The sequence below is a fragment of the Conger conger genome, chromosome 12 (genome assembly GCF_963514075.1).
Source record: "Conger conger chromosome 12, fConCon1.1, whole genome shotgun sequence".
In the NCBI taxonomy this organism is placed as follows: Eukaryota; Metazoa; Chordata; class Actinopteri; order Anguilliformes; family Congridae; genus Conger; species Conger conger.
Genome location: NC_083771.1, coordinates 48,928,162 through 48,948,161, shown reverse-complemented (window position 1 = coordinate 48,948,161; position 20,000 = coordinate 48,928,162). Strand labels below are relative to the sequence as shown.

General features: G+C 48.2%; 1 protein-coding gene across 3 annotated transcripts in view; it reads left to right on the top strand.

The window, feature by feature from the left end:
* The window catches only part of isoc1 (isochorismatase domain containing 1), a 9,508-nt gene extending 792 nt beyond the window's left edge, over positions 1 to 8,716 (top strand). For 2 of the 3 annotated variants that reach the window (XM_061262975.1, XM_061262976.1), the window contains 4 exons: positions 2,568 to 2,687; positions 5,434 to 5,637; positions 6,051 to 6,167; positions 6,418 to 8,716. In XM_061262975.1, coding sequence (XP_061118959.1) covers positions 2,568 to 2,687; positions 5,434 to 5,637; positions 6,051 to 6,167; positions 6,418 to 6,564 — 588 coding nt within the window. In that variant the 3' untranslated portion in view covers positions 6,565 to 8,716. The remainder of the gene's footprint in view (positions 1 to 2,567; positions 2,688 to 5,433; positions 5,638 to 6,050; positions 6,168 to 6,417) is intronic. The other variant, XR_009710157.1, reaches the window with a different exon arrangement.
* The last annotated feature ends 11,284 nt before the right edge of the window (positions 8,717 to 20,000 follow it).

Sequence of the window (20,000 nt, the reverse complement as noted above, 5' to 3'; positions counted from 1 at the left end):
TAACTGCACGGATCGCTTACTTCACTGTTTTCGTTTGCTGAACGAATGTGAATAGACCTAGCAACGTAGCTAACCAGCACGACTTTTGCATGTCAGGTGACCAAGTTAACTTTCTTTAACATCTAAGTTATAGCGGCGTGGATGCTGTCTGCTTGCTAGTCGTCCACCTGACTTCAGCATCGTCTGAATTAGCAGCTAGTTTTATTCATGTATGACAATAGACTAACTTCTCTACCTCAGTTTTATTAAGCGAGTTATTTTTTTACTGCTTCTTTGGAAACCGCACGCCACCATATGGTCAGGAAGCGGTGTGTAAACTAGCTGATCAATGGAAGATCCTGACATGTTGGAATAATTTGTGATTATGCGTAATGCACCTGTATTGCATGAAGTAATTGTTACTTTATTTTCATATCTGCCACTATTTAAAAATGTAGCCGCTTGTCATTGACTCAGTAGGCTATCCCTACTGAGCTATCCGTATATGACTCAGAAAGGTGTTCGACACTTGAGATAACTGCTTATATTTCCGATTATTACGTAGCTATTTCATATTTATCTTATTTCTTGAATATTTTGGGGCCTACTTTAAAATGGTTAATGTAAAACTGTTATGTTTATAATATGTTAATTCATGATGAATGCTTGTGAGTGCAAGTGACGGATAAATGCACGTCTGAGGATGGGAATGTGTGTCTGAAGCAGAACTTTGCTGTTAAACCGTAAAACATTGCGGCTATACGGGTGCACCTGCGAAGTGTGGGGGGGGGCACATTCATCTGCATTTCGACCTGACAAAAACAAACTCGCGGAGGCGCCATAACGGTTGCAGGATGTGCCGTATTAGTGATGTAAGAAATGGGACAGTGGTAATCCGAAGTATGTAGAGTGGGGGGTTTTCTGATCCGTTAAGACATCGGTCTGAATGAATAATAAAAAAAAAAAGCTCCGGAAAGACGGAGCTCGCGGCTGTATTATATTATGTAGAGTAATGCGCTAGTGGCTGTGTGTACGGCTACTTCCCCAGTGAGTAGGAAGTGCACAATGACGCTGCTTTATACGCTTCATTTATTAGTACTAAGCATAAACATAATTGGTGAGCTACAGAAGTAACAACACTAACTCGTAGCAAAGAAAGAAAGAAAGAAAGGAAAGGTTTCTCAGAAAGTCTGTGCTTGCCCCTGAGAGACAGTCTTGCTTGAAGTGAGTGTGTGAGTGAGTGAGATAACAGTTGCTTATACTCTGTGCTTTAATGTAGTTAAATGCGGATGTAATTAGACCAGCACACACACAGCCCTCCATGGCACTGAGAGACCAGCACACACACGGGCCTCCATGGCACTGAGAGACCAGCACACACACACACACACACACACACACACACACACACACACACACACACACACACACACACACAAGGTCCTCCATGGCACTGAGAGACCAGCACACACACAGCCCTCCATGGCACTGAGAGACCAGCACACACACAGGCCTCCATGGCACTGAGAGACCAGCACACACACACACACAGCCCTCCATGGCACTGAGAGACCAGCACACACATACACACACACACACACACACACACACACACACACGCCCTCCATGGCACTGAGAGACCAGCACGTCCCTCTGGGGCTGTGGGCCTGTGGGTTTGAGGCTCCAAGGGCGTTTGAAAGGTGGTGCCTGTCCACCAATCACAGGACGAGCTGAGCCTCTATCCTCGCAATGTGCTGTCAGCAGTGTCCTTGTGGACCCTGTGGGAGTGTCCCTTTAGACCGTGCTGAAGAGCCATTACCGGCACACACACACACACACACACACACACACACACACGGCCCTCCATGGCACTGAGAGACCAGCACACACACACACACACACACACACACACGGCACTCCGTGGGGGACCACGCCAGGTTGTCTTGTCACATTGCACTTGACTGCAGTGATGGTCTGAACACCAGCCTTTCAACCTCATCTCAAACCTGTCTGATGCACCTGTCAGATCTCACAGACCTGCAGCAGGCTGACCCATATCCAGCTATTCTGTTTGTGTTCCACCAGTGATGTTTTTTGGTGAATTAATAAAAAAATTCTTATTGAAATGTTCATGTTCAAATGGAGCCTTTAATGTACTGATATTCAAACAGCAGACTCAAATCAAATCAAACTTATTTTCTGTTGGGTGAAAATGATTCATGATTAAAAAACACGGCCAAGAATATTGCGGAAAATGATGCAGACATTTTTGAAAATGTTAAAATCCTTTGATTCCAGATCAACAGCTCCCCTTCGTCAGGGTGAAATGTCTGACTGCAAAAATCAACTACCCAGCCAGTATAATTAATTCCAGGTGTGTTTTGTCATTTGTCTAGAGCTTTTAGAGAACTCACAAAGTCGCTTTACAGAGTAAACAAGGGCAAAATCTAAAAGCATGAGGTAAAAAACTCCCCAGTGGTAAAGGGATCCCGCAAACGATGGCAACCATAAGACCGCGACGGTGAACTCAATCGGGAAGTATTCCGATTTTTATACGGTATTGTAAACTGACGGCTGTTTGTTTCCAGATGACGATGCTGGGCAATCTCTCCGCCTCCAACACCGTCTTCTTCTGCTGCGACATGCAGGAGCGCTTCCGCCCTGCCATCAAGTACTTCGGTGACATCATCAGTGTGGGCCAGAGACTGGTGCGCATTTTTCATTTATTAACTTTTCTGCGGCTTTTTTTTTTTTCTTTCTTTTTAACTTCTTCTTAGACATTACATTCCTTCAGATTAATGATGCAAGAAATCGTTTTCCCCAATACATAAGTAAAAATATGTCTTAGAAATTCCTTTTTCCATTTCTGTGCTGGGAGCAATGCCATTTAACATCGTTTCATTGTTGTGTATGCTTGAGTTGCTTGTATTGGTTAGTATGATTGAAAATTGTACAGGTGTGTTCTGAAATCTACCGGCGAGTTCAAGTGTATGTTAACATGAAGTGTGTGTTAAAGTGGGCCTACCTGGTGTGGTAGGCTGACTGCAAGACTTTTTTCATCAAAATGTGCACAAAGCCTGTATTCAGTTTGACCAGTGCTCAATACACATTTGTCCTCAAATTTTAAATGCAAGCAGGAGCCTTCAGTTTCTCTTCAAATCTGAGCTGAGCAAGTTCATTTTAGTGATTGATGAACTCAATGCCTGAGTAGAAAAAAAAGCAACTTGCTTTTAATGTAATTGGACAAATATTGAATGAACCCACAGACATTGTGTATTTTCCCAAATTAGATTTCCTAAATTAAATTAGATTTTTGGAGAATGAAGCTTAGGTTGTTTGTGTGTTTCACTGTTGAGAGAGAAGCTTTTTCCGGCTTAATTTTCTGGTTCAGTAGTGACACTGCTCAGGGTACAGTATATGTTACTTACCTGAAGAGCCCGGTTCTTTACCTGAAGGGCCCGGTTCTTTACCTGAAGGGCCCGGTTCTTTACCTGAAGGGCCCGGTTCTTTACCTGAAGAGCCCGGTTCTTTACCTGAAGGGCCCGGTTCTTTAGCTGAAGGGCCCGGTTCTTTACCTGAAGAGCCCGGTTCTTTACCTGAAGGGCCCGGTTCTTTAGCTGAAGGGCCCGGTTCTTTACCTGAAGAGCCCGGTTCTTTACCTGAAGGGCCCGGTTCTTTAGCTGAAGGGCCCGGTTCTTTAGCTGAAGGGCCCGGTTCTTTACCTGAAGAGCCCGGTTCTTTACCTGAAGGGCCCGGTTCTTTAGCTGAAGGGCCCGGTTCTTTACCTGAAGGTCTGTGTAAGATTCAGGAGGCTGAACCACACTGATCTGCCAATAATCTGCGTGAGAGGACAGGGCTCATTGCCGCTGTCCATCACAGTGAAGCTCCACCCCCGTTCCTCTGATGCTGTCTGGTCTCAGACTTCCTGTCAGTTAAACCATAGACGTCCTCCATTTCCTGCCAGTTTTCTCACTTGTCAGGGCTTTTGTCAGACGTTTGTTTTTCTTTGTTGAACCTGGGCTTGTGTGGAGCATGGGCACCCTTTCTATGGGCAGGCACCTCTAAAGTGAGGCTAATTCAGCAGGTAGTTTTCCAGAAATATGGTAAAAATATGGTAATTCCACAGTAATTACAGTAAATGTAGTTTATCCAAAGTGTTGAACAGTTGATTGGACTGAGCAGGGGCCAATCCCCCCAGGAGCAATGTTGGGTTAAGGACCTTGCTCAAGGGCCTACAGCTGAACCACCAACCTTCCTGGTCCCAGTCAAGCATTTTAGCCACTAGGGTACAGGCACCTTAGCCTCTAGGCTACAGGCACCTTAGCCGCTAGGCTACAGGCACCTTAGCCGCTAGGCTACAGGCACCTTAGCCGCTAGGCTACAGGCACCTTAGCCGCTAGGCTACTGGGATCATAGCCGCTAGGCTACAGGCACCTTAGCCGCTGGGCTCCAGGCACCTTAGCCGCTAGGCTACTGGGATCTCAGCTGCTAGGCTACAGGCACCTTAGCCATTGGCTACAGCACTTTAGCTGCTAGGCTACTGGGATCATAGCCGCTAGGCTACAGGCACCTTAGCTGCTGGGCTGCAGGCACCTTAGCCGCTAGGCTACTGGGATCTTAGCCGCTAGGCTACTGGCACCTTAGCCGCTAGGCTACTGGGCCCTCAGTGTTAAGGCTCTGGCCCCTCTCTCTCTGTGCTGTAGCTCCAGGGCGCTCAGTGTTAAGGCTCTGGCCCCTCTCTCTGTGCTGCAGCTCCAGGGCCCTCAGTGTTAAGGCTCTGGCCCCTCTCTCTGTGCTGCAGCTCCAGGGCCCTCAGTGTTAAGGCTCTGGCCCCTCTCTCTGTGCTGCAGCTCCAGGGCGCTCAGTGTTAAGGCTCTGGCCCCTCTCTCTGTGTGCTGCAGCTCCAGGGCGCTCAGTGTTAAGGCTCTGGCCCCTCTCTCTGTGCTGCAGCTCCAGGGCGCTCAGTGTTAAGGCTCTGGCCCCTCTCTCTCTCTGTGCTGCAGCTCCAGGGCGCTCAGTGTTAAGGCTCTGGCCCCTCTCTCTCTCTGTGCTGTAGCTCCAGGGCCCTCAGTGTTAAGGCTCTGGCCCCTCTCTCTGTGCTGCAGCTCCAGGGCGCTCAGTGTTAAGGCTCTGGCCCCTCTCTCTGTGCTGTAGCTCCAGGGCCCTCAGTGTTAAGGCTCTGGCCCCTCTCTCTGTGCTGCAGCTCCAGGGCGCTCAGTGTTAAGGCTCTGGCCCCTCTCTCTGTGCTGCAGCTCCAGGGCGCTCAGTGTTAAGGCTCTGGCCCCTCTCTCTGTGCTGTAGCTCCAGGGCCCTCAGTGTTAAGGCTCTGGCCCCTCTCTCTCTGTGCTGCAGCTCCAGGGCCCTCAGTGTTAAGGCTCTGGCCCCTCTCTCTCTCTGTGCTGCAGCTCCAGGGCCCTCAGTGTTAAGGCTCTGGCCCCTCTCTCTGTGCTGCAGCTCCAGGGCGCTCGTGTTCTGGGGATCCCGGTGATCGTGTCGGAGCAGTACCCCAAAGGCCTGGGCAGCACCGTGCAGGAGCTGGACCTGAGCGCCGCCAAGCTGGTCTTCCCCAAAACCAAGTTCTCCATGGTGCTGCCCGAGGTGGAGGCCAGCCTGGCCGAGATCCCCGGCCTGCGCAGCGTCGTGCTGTTCGGAGTGGAGGTGAGAACCGCTCCGGAACCGCTCCTGAACCGCTCCGGAACCGCTTATGAATCGCAAGAATAAACTGTGCTGAAGGACAGAAGCAGTGGCAGCTGGGATAGCGTGTGCGTGGCGGAACACGCCAGCCTGCACTCCCCCAAATGACAAAACCATCCAACCCTGGGAGGAAAACAAAAACCCACAAGCGTTCATACGTGTAGAAAATAGATTTTTACTGCCATCTGGTGGAGGACATGTTGTAGTTCAAGTGCACAGGTTTGTCTTCATCGCTCTCTCTCGCTCTCTCTCTCTCTCTCTCTCTCTCTCTCTCTCTCTTTCTCGGCCTGTCTCTCTCTCTCTCTCTCCTGCCTGTCTCTCTCTCTCTCTCTCTCTCTCTCTCTCTCTCTCTCTCTCTCTCTCTCTCTGGGTTGTAGACTCACGTTTGCATCCAGCAGACAGCGCTGGATCTGATTGGTCGGGGGCTGGAGGTGCACATCGTTGCCGACGCGTCGTCATCACGCAGCATGATGGACAGGATGTTCGCTCTGGAGGTACAGCTTTCACTCACACCTGGTCTCTCTGGAGGTACAGCTTTCACTCACACCTGGTCTCTCTGGAGGTACAGCTTTCACTCACCTGGCTGATGAAACGGCTCACTTTGATTTGGCACAATATCTCTGCAGCTGGTCCCTGGGGGCTGCACTGCTCCAGAGTAACTATGCAGAGCACGCATTGGTAGTTATGAAGGAATGAATAAATAAGTAAAATTCCGGATTTAACCGGCGTTCCCGTCCCTCCCAGCGGCTGGCGCGGGCGGGAATCACCGTGACGACCAGCGAGGCCGTGCTGCTGCAGCTGGTGGGCGATAAGGAGCACCCCAAATTCAAGGAGATCCAGAACCTCATCAAAGCCAGCGCCCCGGAGTCCGGCCTGCTGTCCAAGGTCTGAGCCCATCTGCTGCGGCGCGCCGCCCAATCCGGCCCCCGGGATCTGAGACCATGAAAACAAAGGTTCCCACCTGGTCAGCGTGAAGAAGAAATGCTTTCTGCCACACCCCTGACATGCCCCTGACTCCTCCATCAGCACTGTGTGTCTGTACCACACCCCTGACTCCCCCATCTGCACTGTGTGTCTGTACCACGCCCCTGAGACGCCCCTGACTCCTCCATCTGCACTGTGTGTCTGTACCACACCCCTGACTCCTCCATCAGCACTGTGTGTCTGTACCACACCCCTGACTCCCCCATCAGCACTGTGTGTCTGTACCACGCCCCTGACACACCCCTGACTCCTCCATCAGCACTGTGTGTCTGTACCACACCCCTGACACACCCCTGACTCCTCCATCAGCACTGTGTCTGTACCACGCCCCTGACACACCCCTGACTCCTCCATCAGCACTGTGTGTCTGTACCACGCCCCTGACACACCCCTGACTCCTCCATCAGCACTGTGTGTCTGTACCACACCCCTGACTCCCCCATCAGCACTGTGTGTCTGTACCACACCCCTGACTCCTCCATCAGCACTGTGTCTGTACCACGCCCCTGACACGCCCCTGACTCCTCCATCAGCACTGTGTGTCTGTACCACACCCCTGACTCCTCCATCAGCACTGTGTGTCTGTACCACACCCCTGACTCCCCCATCAGCACTGTGTGTCTGTACCACGCCCCTGACTCCTCCATCAGCACTGTGTGTCTGTACCACGCCCCTGACTCCTCCATCAGCACTGTGTGTCTGTACCACGCCCCTGACTCCTCCATCAGCACTGTGTGTCTGTACCACGCCCCTGAGACGCCCCTGACTCCTCCATCAGCACTGTGTGTCTGTACCACACCCCTGACATGCCCCTGACTCCTCCATCAGCACTGTGTGTCTGTACCACGCCCCTGACTCCTCCATCAGCACTGTGTCTGTACCACGCCCCTGACTCCCCCATCAGCACTGTGTCTGTACCACACCCCTGACATGCCCCTGACTCCTCCATCAGCACTGTGTGTCCGTAGGTTGCTGTGAGCTCGTGCACTGACTTTTTAACCTTCTTTGACATTTGTTTTCAGTAATAATAAATTAGTAAATTATTATAAATGATTTGTTTATAATAATAAATGTTGGGCAGCGGACTTGTATTAACTGAATGCTGTAGTTAATCGATATGCGGTACACACACTCGCACACACACACGTGCGTACATAGCTACACAAACCCACACATTCTTTAACCTTCATATTCTATGCACTGTATTTCAACACAAATTGGTAGAAGCGTACAGTACCAAATGCATACTGTACCAAATGCAAATGTTAAGATTTAATGCTTGTTTTTGCTGTGTTTTTGCCTCTGACTTTAGTTACCATGTGCTATTTTATGTTTCATATTTCATATTTTAACGTGCGTCATGTTGAATGAGAAGTGTCTGTCCTCTGTAACCCCACTAACGCTGTTTTTGTTTAAGCTCCCCTGAGCCCAGATTGTGAGGAGTGAATACTCTGAGTTTTGATCTCATTTCTGCGTTCACACTTGGCTTCGCGGTGGAGAGCCGCAGCTCAGGGATCCTCCAGTTTCAGAGCGCTGCAGTGTCTTCTGGGTGTTTGTGTGGCTCAACCCTGATTGGCTGAAGACTCGTTGTGAACGATCAGCTGCCGAAAAGGCAGCAGACACGTAGATTCCTGCAGTGAAGTGAACCTTTCCGGTTTGTTGTGTGTGTGAGTCTGAAGAGTGGGGTGTGTGCTGATTTATGTGGTGTGTGTGCTGATTTATGTGGTGTGTGTGCCAGGAATGCACTTTGAGGAGTCACGTTCAGGCTCCTGTACGTCAGCAGTGCTTCGCTGTAAAAATAAAACACACTGTTCAGAAAATAAGCAGCTGATTGATCTCCCCTCGCCCCTGATCAGTGACACGCAGACACAGATCAGAATCACGCGTGTTTGTGCGAGAGTGTTCAGTGTGCCTGCATTACTGGAGTTAGAGTGTTCAGTGCTCCTGCATTACTGGAGTTAGAGTGTTCAGTGTGCCTGCATTACTGGAGTTAGAGTGTTCAGTGGTCCTGCATTACTGGAGTTAGAGTGTTCAGTGTGCCTGCATTACTGGAGTTAGAGTGTTCAGTGTGCCTGCATTACTGGAGTGAGAGTGTTCAGTGCGCCTGCATTACTGGAGTTAGAGTGTTCAGTGTGCCTGCATTACTGGAGTTAGAGTGTTCAGTGTGCCTGCATTACTGGAGTTAGAGTGTTCAGTGTGCCTGCATTACTGGAGTTAGAGTGTTCAGTGTGCCTGCATTACTGGAGTTAGAGTGTTCAGTGCTCCTGCATTACTGGAGTTAGAGTGTTCAGTGGTCCTGCATTACTGGAGTTAGAGTGTTCAGTGTGCCTGCATTACTGGAGTTAGAGTGTTCAGTGCGCCTGCATTACTGGAGTTAGAGTGTTCAGTGTGCCTGCATTACTGGAGTTAGAGTGTTCAGTGTGCCTGCATTACTGGAGTTAGAGTGTTCAGTGTGCCTGCATTACTGGAGTTAGAGTGTTCAGTGCTCCGGCATTACTGGAGTTAGAGTGTTCAGTGTGCCTGCATTACTGGAGTTAGAGTGTTCAGTGTGCCTGCATTACTGGAGTGAGAGTGTTCAGTGTGCCTGCATTACTGGAGTTAGAGTGTTCAGTGCTGCTGCATTACTGGAGTTAGAGTGTTCAGTGTGCCTGCATTACTGGAGTTAGAGTGTTCAGTGTGCCTGCATTACTGGAGTTAGAGTGTTCAGTGGTCCTGCATTACTGGAGTTAGAGTGTTCAGTGTGCCTGCATTACTGGAGTTAGAGTGTTCAGTGTGCCTGCATTACTGGAGTGAGAGTGTTCAGTGTGCCTGCATTACTGGAGTGAGAGTGTTCAGTGCTCCTGCATTACTGGAGTTAGAGTGTTCAGTGTGCCTGCATTACTGGAGTTAGAGTGTTCAGTGTGCCTGCATTACTGGAGTTAGAGTGTTCAGTGTGCCTGCATTACTGGAGTTAGAGTGTTCAGTGTGCCTGCATTACTGGAGTTAGAGTGTTCAGTGTGCCTGCATTACTGGAGTTAGAGTGTTCAGTGGTCCTGCATTACTGGAGTTAGAGTGTTCAGTGGTCCTGCATTACTGGAGTTAGAGTGTTCAGTGTGCCTGCATTACTGGAGTTAGAGTGTTGAGTGTGCCTGCATTACTGGAGTTAGAGTGTTCAGTGCTCTGGCATTACTGGAGTTAGAGTGTTGAGTGTGCCTGCATTACTGGAGTTAGAGTGTTCAGTGTGCCTGCATTACTGGAGTTAGAGTGTTCAGTGTGCCTGCATTACTGGAGTTAGAGTGTTCAGTGTGCCTGCATTACTGGAGTTAGAGTGTTCAGTGGTCCTGCATTACTGGAGTTAGAGTGTTCAGTGTGCCTGCATTACTGGAGTTAGAGTGTTCAGTGTGCCTGCATTACTGGAGTTAGAGTGTTCAGTGTGCCAGCATTACTGGAGTTAGAGTGTTCAGTGTGCCTGCATTACTGGAGTTAGAGTGTTCAGTGTGCCAGCATTACTGGAGTTAGAGTGTTCAGTGTGCCAGCATTACTGGAGTTAGAGTGTTCAGTGTGCCAGCATTACTGGAGTTAGAGTGTTCAGTGTGCCTGCATTACTGGAGGTAGAGTGTTCAGTGTGCCTGCATTACTGGAGTTAGAGTGTTCAGTGCTCCTGCATTACTGGAGTTAGAGTGTTCAGTGCTCCTGCATTACTGGAGTTAGAGTGTTCAGTGCTCCTGCATTACTGGAGTTAGAGTGTTCAGTGATCCTGCATTACTGGAGTTAGAGTGTTCAGTGCTCCTGCATTACTGGAGTTAGAGGGCCCACACACGTCTCCTAAGCTGTTCTGCACCTGGCTGACTAACGAGTCCCTGGGCATCAGAAGGCCAGACTGAGCACTAAACCAGGGCTCTGAAATCCAGCTTCAGAAAGTAAAATCCTCCCCACTATTTTCATCCAGTCACCTGGATTTGCTAATTGACACAAATCTTCAGTCAGGAAGTGGAACTAATGAGTGAAATCAGCTGGCTGGCTCGCTCCCCTGGACTTTCCAGCTCTGAACTAAACCATCAGATCAAATGTCAGCCGCTGAATCGAGGAGTCTTGAAGGGATTTTGGTCATGATCCGGGTGAGGTTAATCATATAGATGTCTGAAATCTGCAGGAATTGTACTTCGAGTTAATGGCGCATAGTTTGGTAAAAAGGTCATTTCTTTAAAAGGTGCCTATTATGCCTAAATTATTTCATTGCTGTTCAAACTGAGTGTGAACCAGCCAGTGTCTGTTGTGGAGTTTTAGAAGTGTGCACTTTTACACTGTTACGGAAATAAATCCACACACTTGTTGTCATTATTAAATGTTTGTATGTGTTGCACAATGTCCTGTTTGGTTCTTTCAGGGGATAAAATAAATAAATAAATCTCAGCTGAATAAAATAGACTTCATATCATAGTATTTGTTTTCTTAGGTAATTTATATACGATTTAACTGTTGAAAATGTATTTTGATTGCAGTGTATTTTGATAATGGCAAGAAGTATTCAGCTTTATTGATCTGGACCTGGCAGATCTGCACGGGCATGACCGAGACTGGTGCACAGAACTCATTATTCTTTTACAAAAATGTGACTACGACCGCAAATACAACTCCATTAGCATATTCTGTCCACAAATAATTTATTGCAGTTAATATGTACGATGAATTACATTGCAAGCATTTGGCTCAGACGCTCTTATCCAGCGCGACGTACAACAAAGTGCATACCCATAACCAGGGACAAGTGCGCTGGAAACTGCCCCCAGGGAAAAAAAATAATTCTCATAAGTTTCAGTTATTCTCACCCATGAGATGTGACGCAAGGCATCTTTAAGCCAAGAAAAAAAAAATCTGTGATCCAATGTATCAAGGATCAAGTCGGGTTATAATTCAATGTAGCTTTAGCGAAACGTGAGGCTGTCAAACGGCCAACTCAAATATTATTATTGGACGCAGCGGAGGGACATAAATGTTACTGTCTGGACCATGTAATGCCGCGTGTTCTCTGTCACTCCTGACGCGGGGCACAACACAGCGCCTCGCTGTTTATCTCTCCGTTAAATACGTTTGAATCCAACGACACGTCGAGTGAATTTCATCACCGTTAGGGAATGTAAGTCGGGGAGGCGCACTTTAAAACTCTCCGTACTCTTGAGCCGAGTATACAGGCGACAGACACCACAGTGTAGCCACCGCTTCGGGCTTCTGTAAACTCTGTACACTTCATGAATAAACACGGGTTATAAAAGGTGTATAATCCATTTCAGCTTTAATCCTTTTATATCTCTATGTGAAATCCAAATAATGGGTTTAAATCTAAAGTTAATATAAACTGTTAATGAAAAGGTGTAAAAGGCTGTCTGGCAAATGTAATTGTTACCGTGCTATGGCACTCGAGCCTAATTAGGAAAGAATTATTTTAAATACTCTAAGCCACAGGTGTCAAACTCCAGTCCTGGAGGGCTGTAGTGTCTGCTGGTTTTTGGGGAGTTCTGGGTTCATTCAAGTCAATGATTGGTTAAAGTATCCACACGCCTTGTTCTCAAGGCCTTAATTGGCCTTAATTGGCAGCTGATTGAAAGGAAACCGCAAAAACCCGCAGACACTGCAGTCCCCTGGGGATTCAGTTTGACACCCCTGCTCTAAGCCCTTAGATCATAGGTGTCAAACTCCAGTCCAGGAGGGCCGCAGTGTCTGCTGGTTTTTGGGATGTCCTCGGCACCTGTGGTTCATTCAAGTCATTGATTGGCTAAATAATCCACACACCGTGTTCTCAAGGCCTTCATTGACAGCTGATTGGAAGGAAACACCAAAAACCTGCAGACACTGCGGCCCCCTGGGAATTCAGTTTGACACCCCTGCCTTAGATGTTGGTTCCAGCAGATTGTTATCGGTTTTAAAAGAGACGCAGAGAACAAATTCTGCTTTCTTGCCATTGTACATTTTTGTTATTAAAAATGCTAAATAAGAGATGGGAAAGAGCCCATAATGTCCTGGATATTCTGCATCAGCTCAGGATAAGAGCATGGCTGCAGTGTCCTCCCGGGGAATCAAACCTACAGCCTTCCGGTTACAAGCCCTGCTCCCTACCCACACTGCACCGCTGTCCTAATGACACGCCCGCCTGAGTGACCTAAAGGAGCATGGAGCTCTGAGTCTCCTCTCTCTCTCTCCTCCTCTATTCCCCCCCCCTCTCTCTCCTCTCCTGCCTGTTTTTTATGCATTACATTTAATATTTGCTATAAACTTTTTTTTGTGTTTGTTTTTTCCCTTGATGTTTTTTCTCCTCTTCTTCTATCTGTGTAAAATGGTTATAGTGTCGGGGAGGACTCTTATCAGCCCTTCAGGGTTTCTTTCCTCTCTCACACAAATGGTCTTACATCTTAAGGATGTTCTTATATGTTTATTTTTTATTTTTGTGGAAACAAATCAAACTGTGTGCCGCACTACGGGTTCGCCCTGCCGACATGGATTCCGTCTGGATACCAGACAGCGTGGCCCAATCGGCGCACAACAACGGCGCCAAACGGGGCGAACAATCCCAGACCCCGCACTTCCCTGGTCACCGGGTGCACGAAGCCGCGCTAGTCTTAACCTGTAACCCCTTATTTAAACCGTTTTCACTGCCAAGCACACTTCAGTGAGATCCAGTCTGGGTCCAGGGTTTCTACATTTCAACAGTATTCCACAAAGACAATTCTCATACTGTCCTAAAGAGGGCGGTAGTGCACCACTCTCTCAGGCGACAATGCCCGAACAGCAAAGCACCCTTTTTGCCGATTTTAACCAAAACTGATTCAATTAATTTTATTGGCAGCCGTATGAAGGGCACAGACAAATTTCTCAGTCATCATTACAATCACGGACAAAAAAATAAAACATTCTCGCAAGTTGTCACCGAGGATTTTAAGTAATATTTCATATGGAAGGCAGCCAACCTCTGTCACTATGATTTAAGTGACATGTTCCCGTTCTCATTTCCATCATAATTAACAATTACATTAATGCGAGTGGTTCCTCTGACCCGAGGTGACCCTGGCGTGTTTTCAGAAGGCTTGCTGGTGTGTGGCTTTTCCAGTAGGCCATGCTATGGGACCACAAAACACAACGTCTGCGTCTGGAACAACCGCATACTACTGGTACCGAATTTCAGACTGATTTTCTCTTAACTTTAGTACGAGTAGTACGCTATGTTTGCGATTTCTAACATTGCCTCTGAAACCCCGTACGAGCTTACTATTTGGGGCGTCAAAGTAGCGTTAATACGTCTGAAACCATAAAACCAGAGTTGTCAACTTTCAGGGCTGTTTGGTCTGAGATTAAATGAGCCTGAAAGCCAACTCTGGCAACTCTGAATACTGATAAAATAGTATACTAAAACTACCAGGACGTCATACTATGTAGTAGGTTTTAGATTTACCGGATTTAGCTCTGAACCAGCAGGTCGTGTCCAGTGTTCTGCGTATTAGTATTCGCCCTTTTTTGGCGCTTGAACTTAAAATAAATATATAGATCAAAATGGAGAAAACCAGCGCAGTGATAGACACTGCGTTTGGACTGAAGACGCCTTGCGTGGACTTCCTGCAGCGGGGGTAAGTCCACCATATTCCAGGCCTGGTTTTTACTGCATTGCCCTGCGTCAGTGAGAGAGTTTGGCCATTCAAACGTCACATGTATATCGTTGGGCCGAGCGGCTTAAACTGGAGAATGGACTGTGTACATTTCAGGAGCCTACATTGCAACCCGTGTCGTACAGGTTCTGTGTAGCAAAATTGTCTCAAGAATGTTTCAAAACGCCGGTCAGGTGTCTGGAATATCAAACGTTCATTCCCATTTCAGTCCCACGTTTGCTCGTTATGTTGCCTGAAAGCTGTTGCTTGTTAACGCCACCAACTTGGATGTCGCATTTTCACAAAGCTTGCTTCTGTGGCAGTTGTGAATAAATAGTGCACATATTAAAAACACATTACAATAATTTAGCTGACGCTCTTATAGCGACGTACAAAGTGCAAATCAGAACCAGAGACATGATTTCAGTGCAGTAGAAGGAACTGGCCAATGCACTCTGACAGCGGTAATTGTCGGTAGTCTGCTGAGCGATTTAAAGGCTGCATGTCCTCCGCGAGTGGCTGTGGACGGGAGGGACTACCAGTATGTCTTGGCCTACTCATGAAAACGGCAGTTTTCCACACGACTTCAGTTTTAGTGCGTTTTCCCCCACTAATCGTCACTCACTGCACAGACATGTCAGGGAGCAGCTATTTTAAAGTTGGAGGCGCGGTCTCCCCATCTGCTGTCAAACGCGTCATGCGAGGAGGGAAATGGAGAAAAGCGGTCCAAGCGTGCGGCAAGCCACGCTCAGTGTCACAGACGTGTGGACAAACTGCCCCTCAGGCAAATGGCCGGTTAATCTTCCCTCTCGGCGTCCTCTGCGTAGCCGCCAGGTGTGTGTGTGTTTATTGCCGCCTCGTGACGCTAAATCGGCGAAGTGAGGAATCCGCCCTCCGGGTCTCGGCATTCGCTGAGAACTCCCAGAACAAATACCACGTAGCGTACGTACAGCCGCGTCAGCGGCTCTTTAGTAGGCCTGTGTGTGGTGCGTCAACCTCCCCTCTGTGCGTCTGTCAGGTATCGCAAAAATCGCTTATCCCCCCCCCTCTACCCTGTCCCCTGTCCACCTGCGTTAAGCTTAATGTGAAATATGTGCGTGCATGTAGGCTACACGTCATTCAAGCAGGGGAGACGCGAGGTTTATATGATGCTCCGAGGAAAAGGGTGAATTCCGCAAGTTGCTCTGTAGGCTTGTTCGGCAGACTGAAGATACAGATGGCGGTGCAAATGAGCGGTTAATAAAACATTATTCGTACATTTGCATACTGCAAATATTGAGGTTCTCAGTAGACGTGGTTGCGTCAAAACACTTTTCTGAAAGCGTGCTTGACTAATGCGTGCTTTTGCCTGTAGCAAAAGCAAAACGCAGCCAATTCTTCCACATGTGAGCAACTACATCTCTCTATTTAAATCTCATCATGCACAAGGATTCATAGCATGCTAGTATAATTTGTATATTTACTCGTCAGGATGGTTGTACGAGGGAATACTTAGTGCAAAGTCCACTCAGCTCATAGAGCTAGAAACTCTCGCAGAATTCAAATCATGGTCCAAATCATGGCTGAGAACTGCTGTTTTCCACCCTCCCTTTACCTGGGAGTCAGGTGTGTTCACCCTCCCTTTACCTGAGAGTCAGGTGTGTTCACCCTCCCTTTACCTGAGAGTCAGGTGTGTTCCACCCTCCCTTTACCTGGGAGTCAGGTGTGTTCACCCTCCCTTTACCTGGGAGTCAGGTGTGTTCACCCTCCCTTTACCTGGGAGTCAGGTGTGTTCACCCTCCCTTTACCTGGGAGTCAGGTGTGTTCACCCTTCCCTTTACCTGGGAGTCAGGTGTGAAGACAGTCATAGCCAAACGGAGCCGGAGTCCTGGACACCAGCAGGAATATCGCAGTGGGAAAAGCAGCAGGAATATCGCAGTGGGAAAAGCAGCGGGAATATCGCAGTGGGAAAAGCAGCGGGAATATCGCAGTGGGAAAAGCAGCGGGAATATCGCAGTGGGAAAAGCAGCGGGAATATCGCAGTGGGAAAAGCAGCGGGAATATCGCAGTGGGAAAAGCAGCGGGAATATCGCAGTGGGAAAAGCAGCGGGAATATCGCAGTGGGAAAAGCAGCGGGAATATCGCAGTGGGAAAAGCAGCGGGAATATCGCAGTGGGAAAAGCAGCGGGAATATCGCAGTGGGAAAAGCAGCAGGAATATCGCAGTGGGAAAAGCAGCGGGAATACCGCAGTGGGAAAAGCAGCGGGAATATCGCACTGGGAAAAGCAGCGGGAATATCGCAGTGGGAAAAGCAGCGGGAATATCGCAGTGGGAAAAGCAGCAGGAATATCGCAGTGGGAAAAGCAGTGGGTTTATTTCTGACCGACCTACAGATTACAGAGCTGCATTCGGCACATCGATTACTCAGTCGGGTTTAATCCATCTCAACTACAAGGTCAATATTCTACATTTAATCAGTCACCGTTCAATTCTCTCGTGTTGATTTTGGCAAATGCTATTGGAAGCTTTGTCATGAATGATGTTCCTTGCTTTATATGAATTAATGTTTTATCAGTGGGGCTAAATATAGTGGGCCAATCAGCCTCTCTTTCCATGAACACGATTTTTCCGTAATCACTGTTCCGTGTTCACACCCTGAAGGAAAAACACTGCGATTAAAAACGCATCATCCACCCGCTGCGTTTCTGACCCCACCCTCTCTCTGGGCGCTCGGAAACATTTTTATTAATAACCCCGTCGATGCTTACAAACCATCTGCTATTTTATGTCATCTGATGCCCTGCTAGAAATCAGCAAGTACATGTGGTGTCCAAAAAGGTGGAAACACCAATATGAATATGAATAGGCGCTGAACTGTAGTGTAGCACACTGAACTGCTGTAGCATAGAGGCTACACTGCTGTAGCATAGCACACTGAACTGCTGTAGCATAGCACACTGAACTGCTGTAGCATAGCACACTGAACTGCTGTAGCATAGCACACTGAACTGCTGTAGCATAGAGGCTACACTGCTGTAGCATAGCACACTGAACTGCTGTAGTGTTCTTGAGATAATGCTGACATAAATTCCTTAATTAAAATGGAACACAGCAAACCCTGTTGTATTGTAGTAGCAGCCTAGCGAATGTGGTAGTGAATATTATTGTGGTTACGCTGGGACTTGGACCACCAACCTTTGGGTCCCATTGAAGCCACTTAACTAGGCTACAGGCACCTTAGCCGCTAGGTTACGCGGCTTCCCAGAATCCAAATCCCAATCCAGCCTTTGAATCCAGAACGATGACGCATTTGACCCGGACCTGACCCCCTGCGTTGGGGTGGCTGTTCCAGGCCGCCACACTCTCCAGCGTGTCATCAGCCTTCTGCGCTGGAGACGCGTGAAAGTGTGAAAGTGTGCGCCTGACAGACTGTCTTCCGCCGTGCAGCCATTAAGAAAAAAGAACTGAAGAACTGTGCCTGTACTAATCTACCGTACTTATGTTTTGGCAATGTAATTGAAGTGTCTTTGCTCTGAAATCAAGTGCTGTTTAAAATGTTTTGCCTTTGCTTTGGAATAATGCTATATTCCGTACACGGTCTTATCGCATAACAGCATAACTGTTTAACTATTTATTTGGCCACTGACAGGTGTGTTTTATACACTAAGTTCATAGGTGGCTGCTGTTATCATGTGTGTGTATGTGTGTGTGTGTGTATAAGGTGACTTTCTTGACAGTGTTTTTTTCAGAAATGTTGAGTTGTCATCAATTCTTAATCCTTTAATATATAACATCCTGCTTTGTTGAGTGTAAGTGAAATAATGGATAGTGGTCAGAAGTGTGTTGAGCCTTTGAAAGAGCTGGGTGAATGTAGCGCTAATGATAGCCCTGCTTTAGCCCTGCGGTCTTAGATCTGGCTGCCATTTTCTCTACAGTTCAATACGTGGAAAATAACAATGAAATGGATTCACAAAGGAATTATAAAATTGAATGGAAGAAATGGTAACGTACTCATTTAGTAGCCAAAGGCACTGGGAGGTGGGACTGAGTCGAGGGTGTTATCACAGAACAGAGATGTTTCCTTCAGATGAACTTCTGCCTTTTGTATTTGGGGTGTAGTAACAGCGTTGTTTATTTTCCAGAGAACAAAATGACCATCTTTAATTAGTTGCATCATTGAGCAACCCTTAGATACCATCAGCAACGACTATTGCTTTGTTTAGACCAAGTTGGGCCAGATTTATGAAGGAGAAAAAAAAAATGGATCTGGATGTGGTTACGAATGTTTTTGTAGGAGGGATAAATAGTGTGTCAAGATAATGGATCTGTGCGCTTTGTTTAGCTGTTTTCCTGGTGCGCTTTGAAATGCTGAGCTTGTATGTAAATGGCAGCAGCTGTGTTCTTTAAAACCCCCACACTCACGGGGAGTTTGGAGATGTAAAGAGAGAAGCACGCGTTTCAGAGGAGGACAGGAAGGGTCTCTACGACCCTGGACTTCTGCTTGGCCTCACCGCCGAAACGCTGCCAGGGGAGTACTACTTAAACCGGTACATTTTCATCATGTCTGAGTTCTCCCCTCTCTGTTTTTATACCCGACCACAACAACCATACATTGTGTGGGTCTGTAGCAGACTAACAGCCAGTTTATTGTCCAGCGAGGGAGCACCGCTTTGCCCGCTGACGTGTCAGGGATGTTGCTGGTTGCTAGAGTTTCTTGTTATAGTGTATCTTTGATTAGTTACCAGGCATGATGGTTCTGGTCTCTCTCCCTCGACCCAACGGCTGAATCTCTCAGTGTTTCCTCCGCTGTATGGACCAGTGAGTAAAGGGGTCAGGGCCTCTCTGTTTTATCATTAAAATATGGATACAATCATTTACCTTCACGGGCGACTGGAAGCACAGCGTGCTTCAGACGTGCGCCTCTCTTCGCTGTGGGATGGAGTGTCCAGAGAAAGAGTCTGAGCTTTGTTTTGTCCCACAGATCATAATCGCATCCTGGCGGGGCTGTGTGAGGCGTGGCTCTGCTCTGCTTCACTGTGTGAGGTGTGGCTCTGCTCTGCTTCACTGTGCAGACTGTGTGAGGTGTGTCTCTGCTCTGCTTCACTGTGCAGACTGTGTGAGGTGTGGCTCTGCTCTGCTTCACTGTGCAGACTGTGTGAGGTGTGGCTCTGCTCTGCTTCACTGTGCAGACTGTGTGAGGCGTGGCTCTGCTCTGCTTCACTGTGCAGACTGTGTGAGGCTCTGCTTCACTGTGCAGACGGTGTGAGGTGTGGCTCAGCTCTGCTTCACTGTGCAGACTGTGTGAGGCGTGGCTCTGCTCTGCTTCTCTGTGCAATCTGTGTGAGGCGTGGCTCTGCCCTGCTTCACTGTGCAGTCTGTGTGAGGCTCTGCTCTGCTTCACTGTGCAGACTGTGTGAGGCATGGCTCTGCCCTGCTTCACTGTGCAGTCTGTGTGAGGCTCTGCTCTGCTTCACTGTGCAGACTGTGTGAGGCTCTGCTCTGCTTCACTGTGCAGACTGTGTGAGGCGTGGGCTCTGCTCTGCTTCACTGTGCAGACTGTGTGAGGCGCTGCTCTGCTTCACTGTGCAGACTGTGTGAGGCGTGGCTCTGCTCTGCTTCACTGTGCAGACTGTGTGAGGCTCTGCTCTGCTTCACTGTGCAGACTGTGTGAGGCGTGGCTCTGCTCTGCTTCACTGTGCAGACTGTGTGAGGCTCTGCTCTGCTTCACTGTGCAGACTGTGTGAGGCGTGG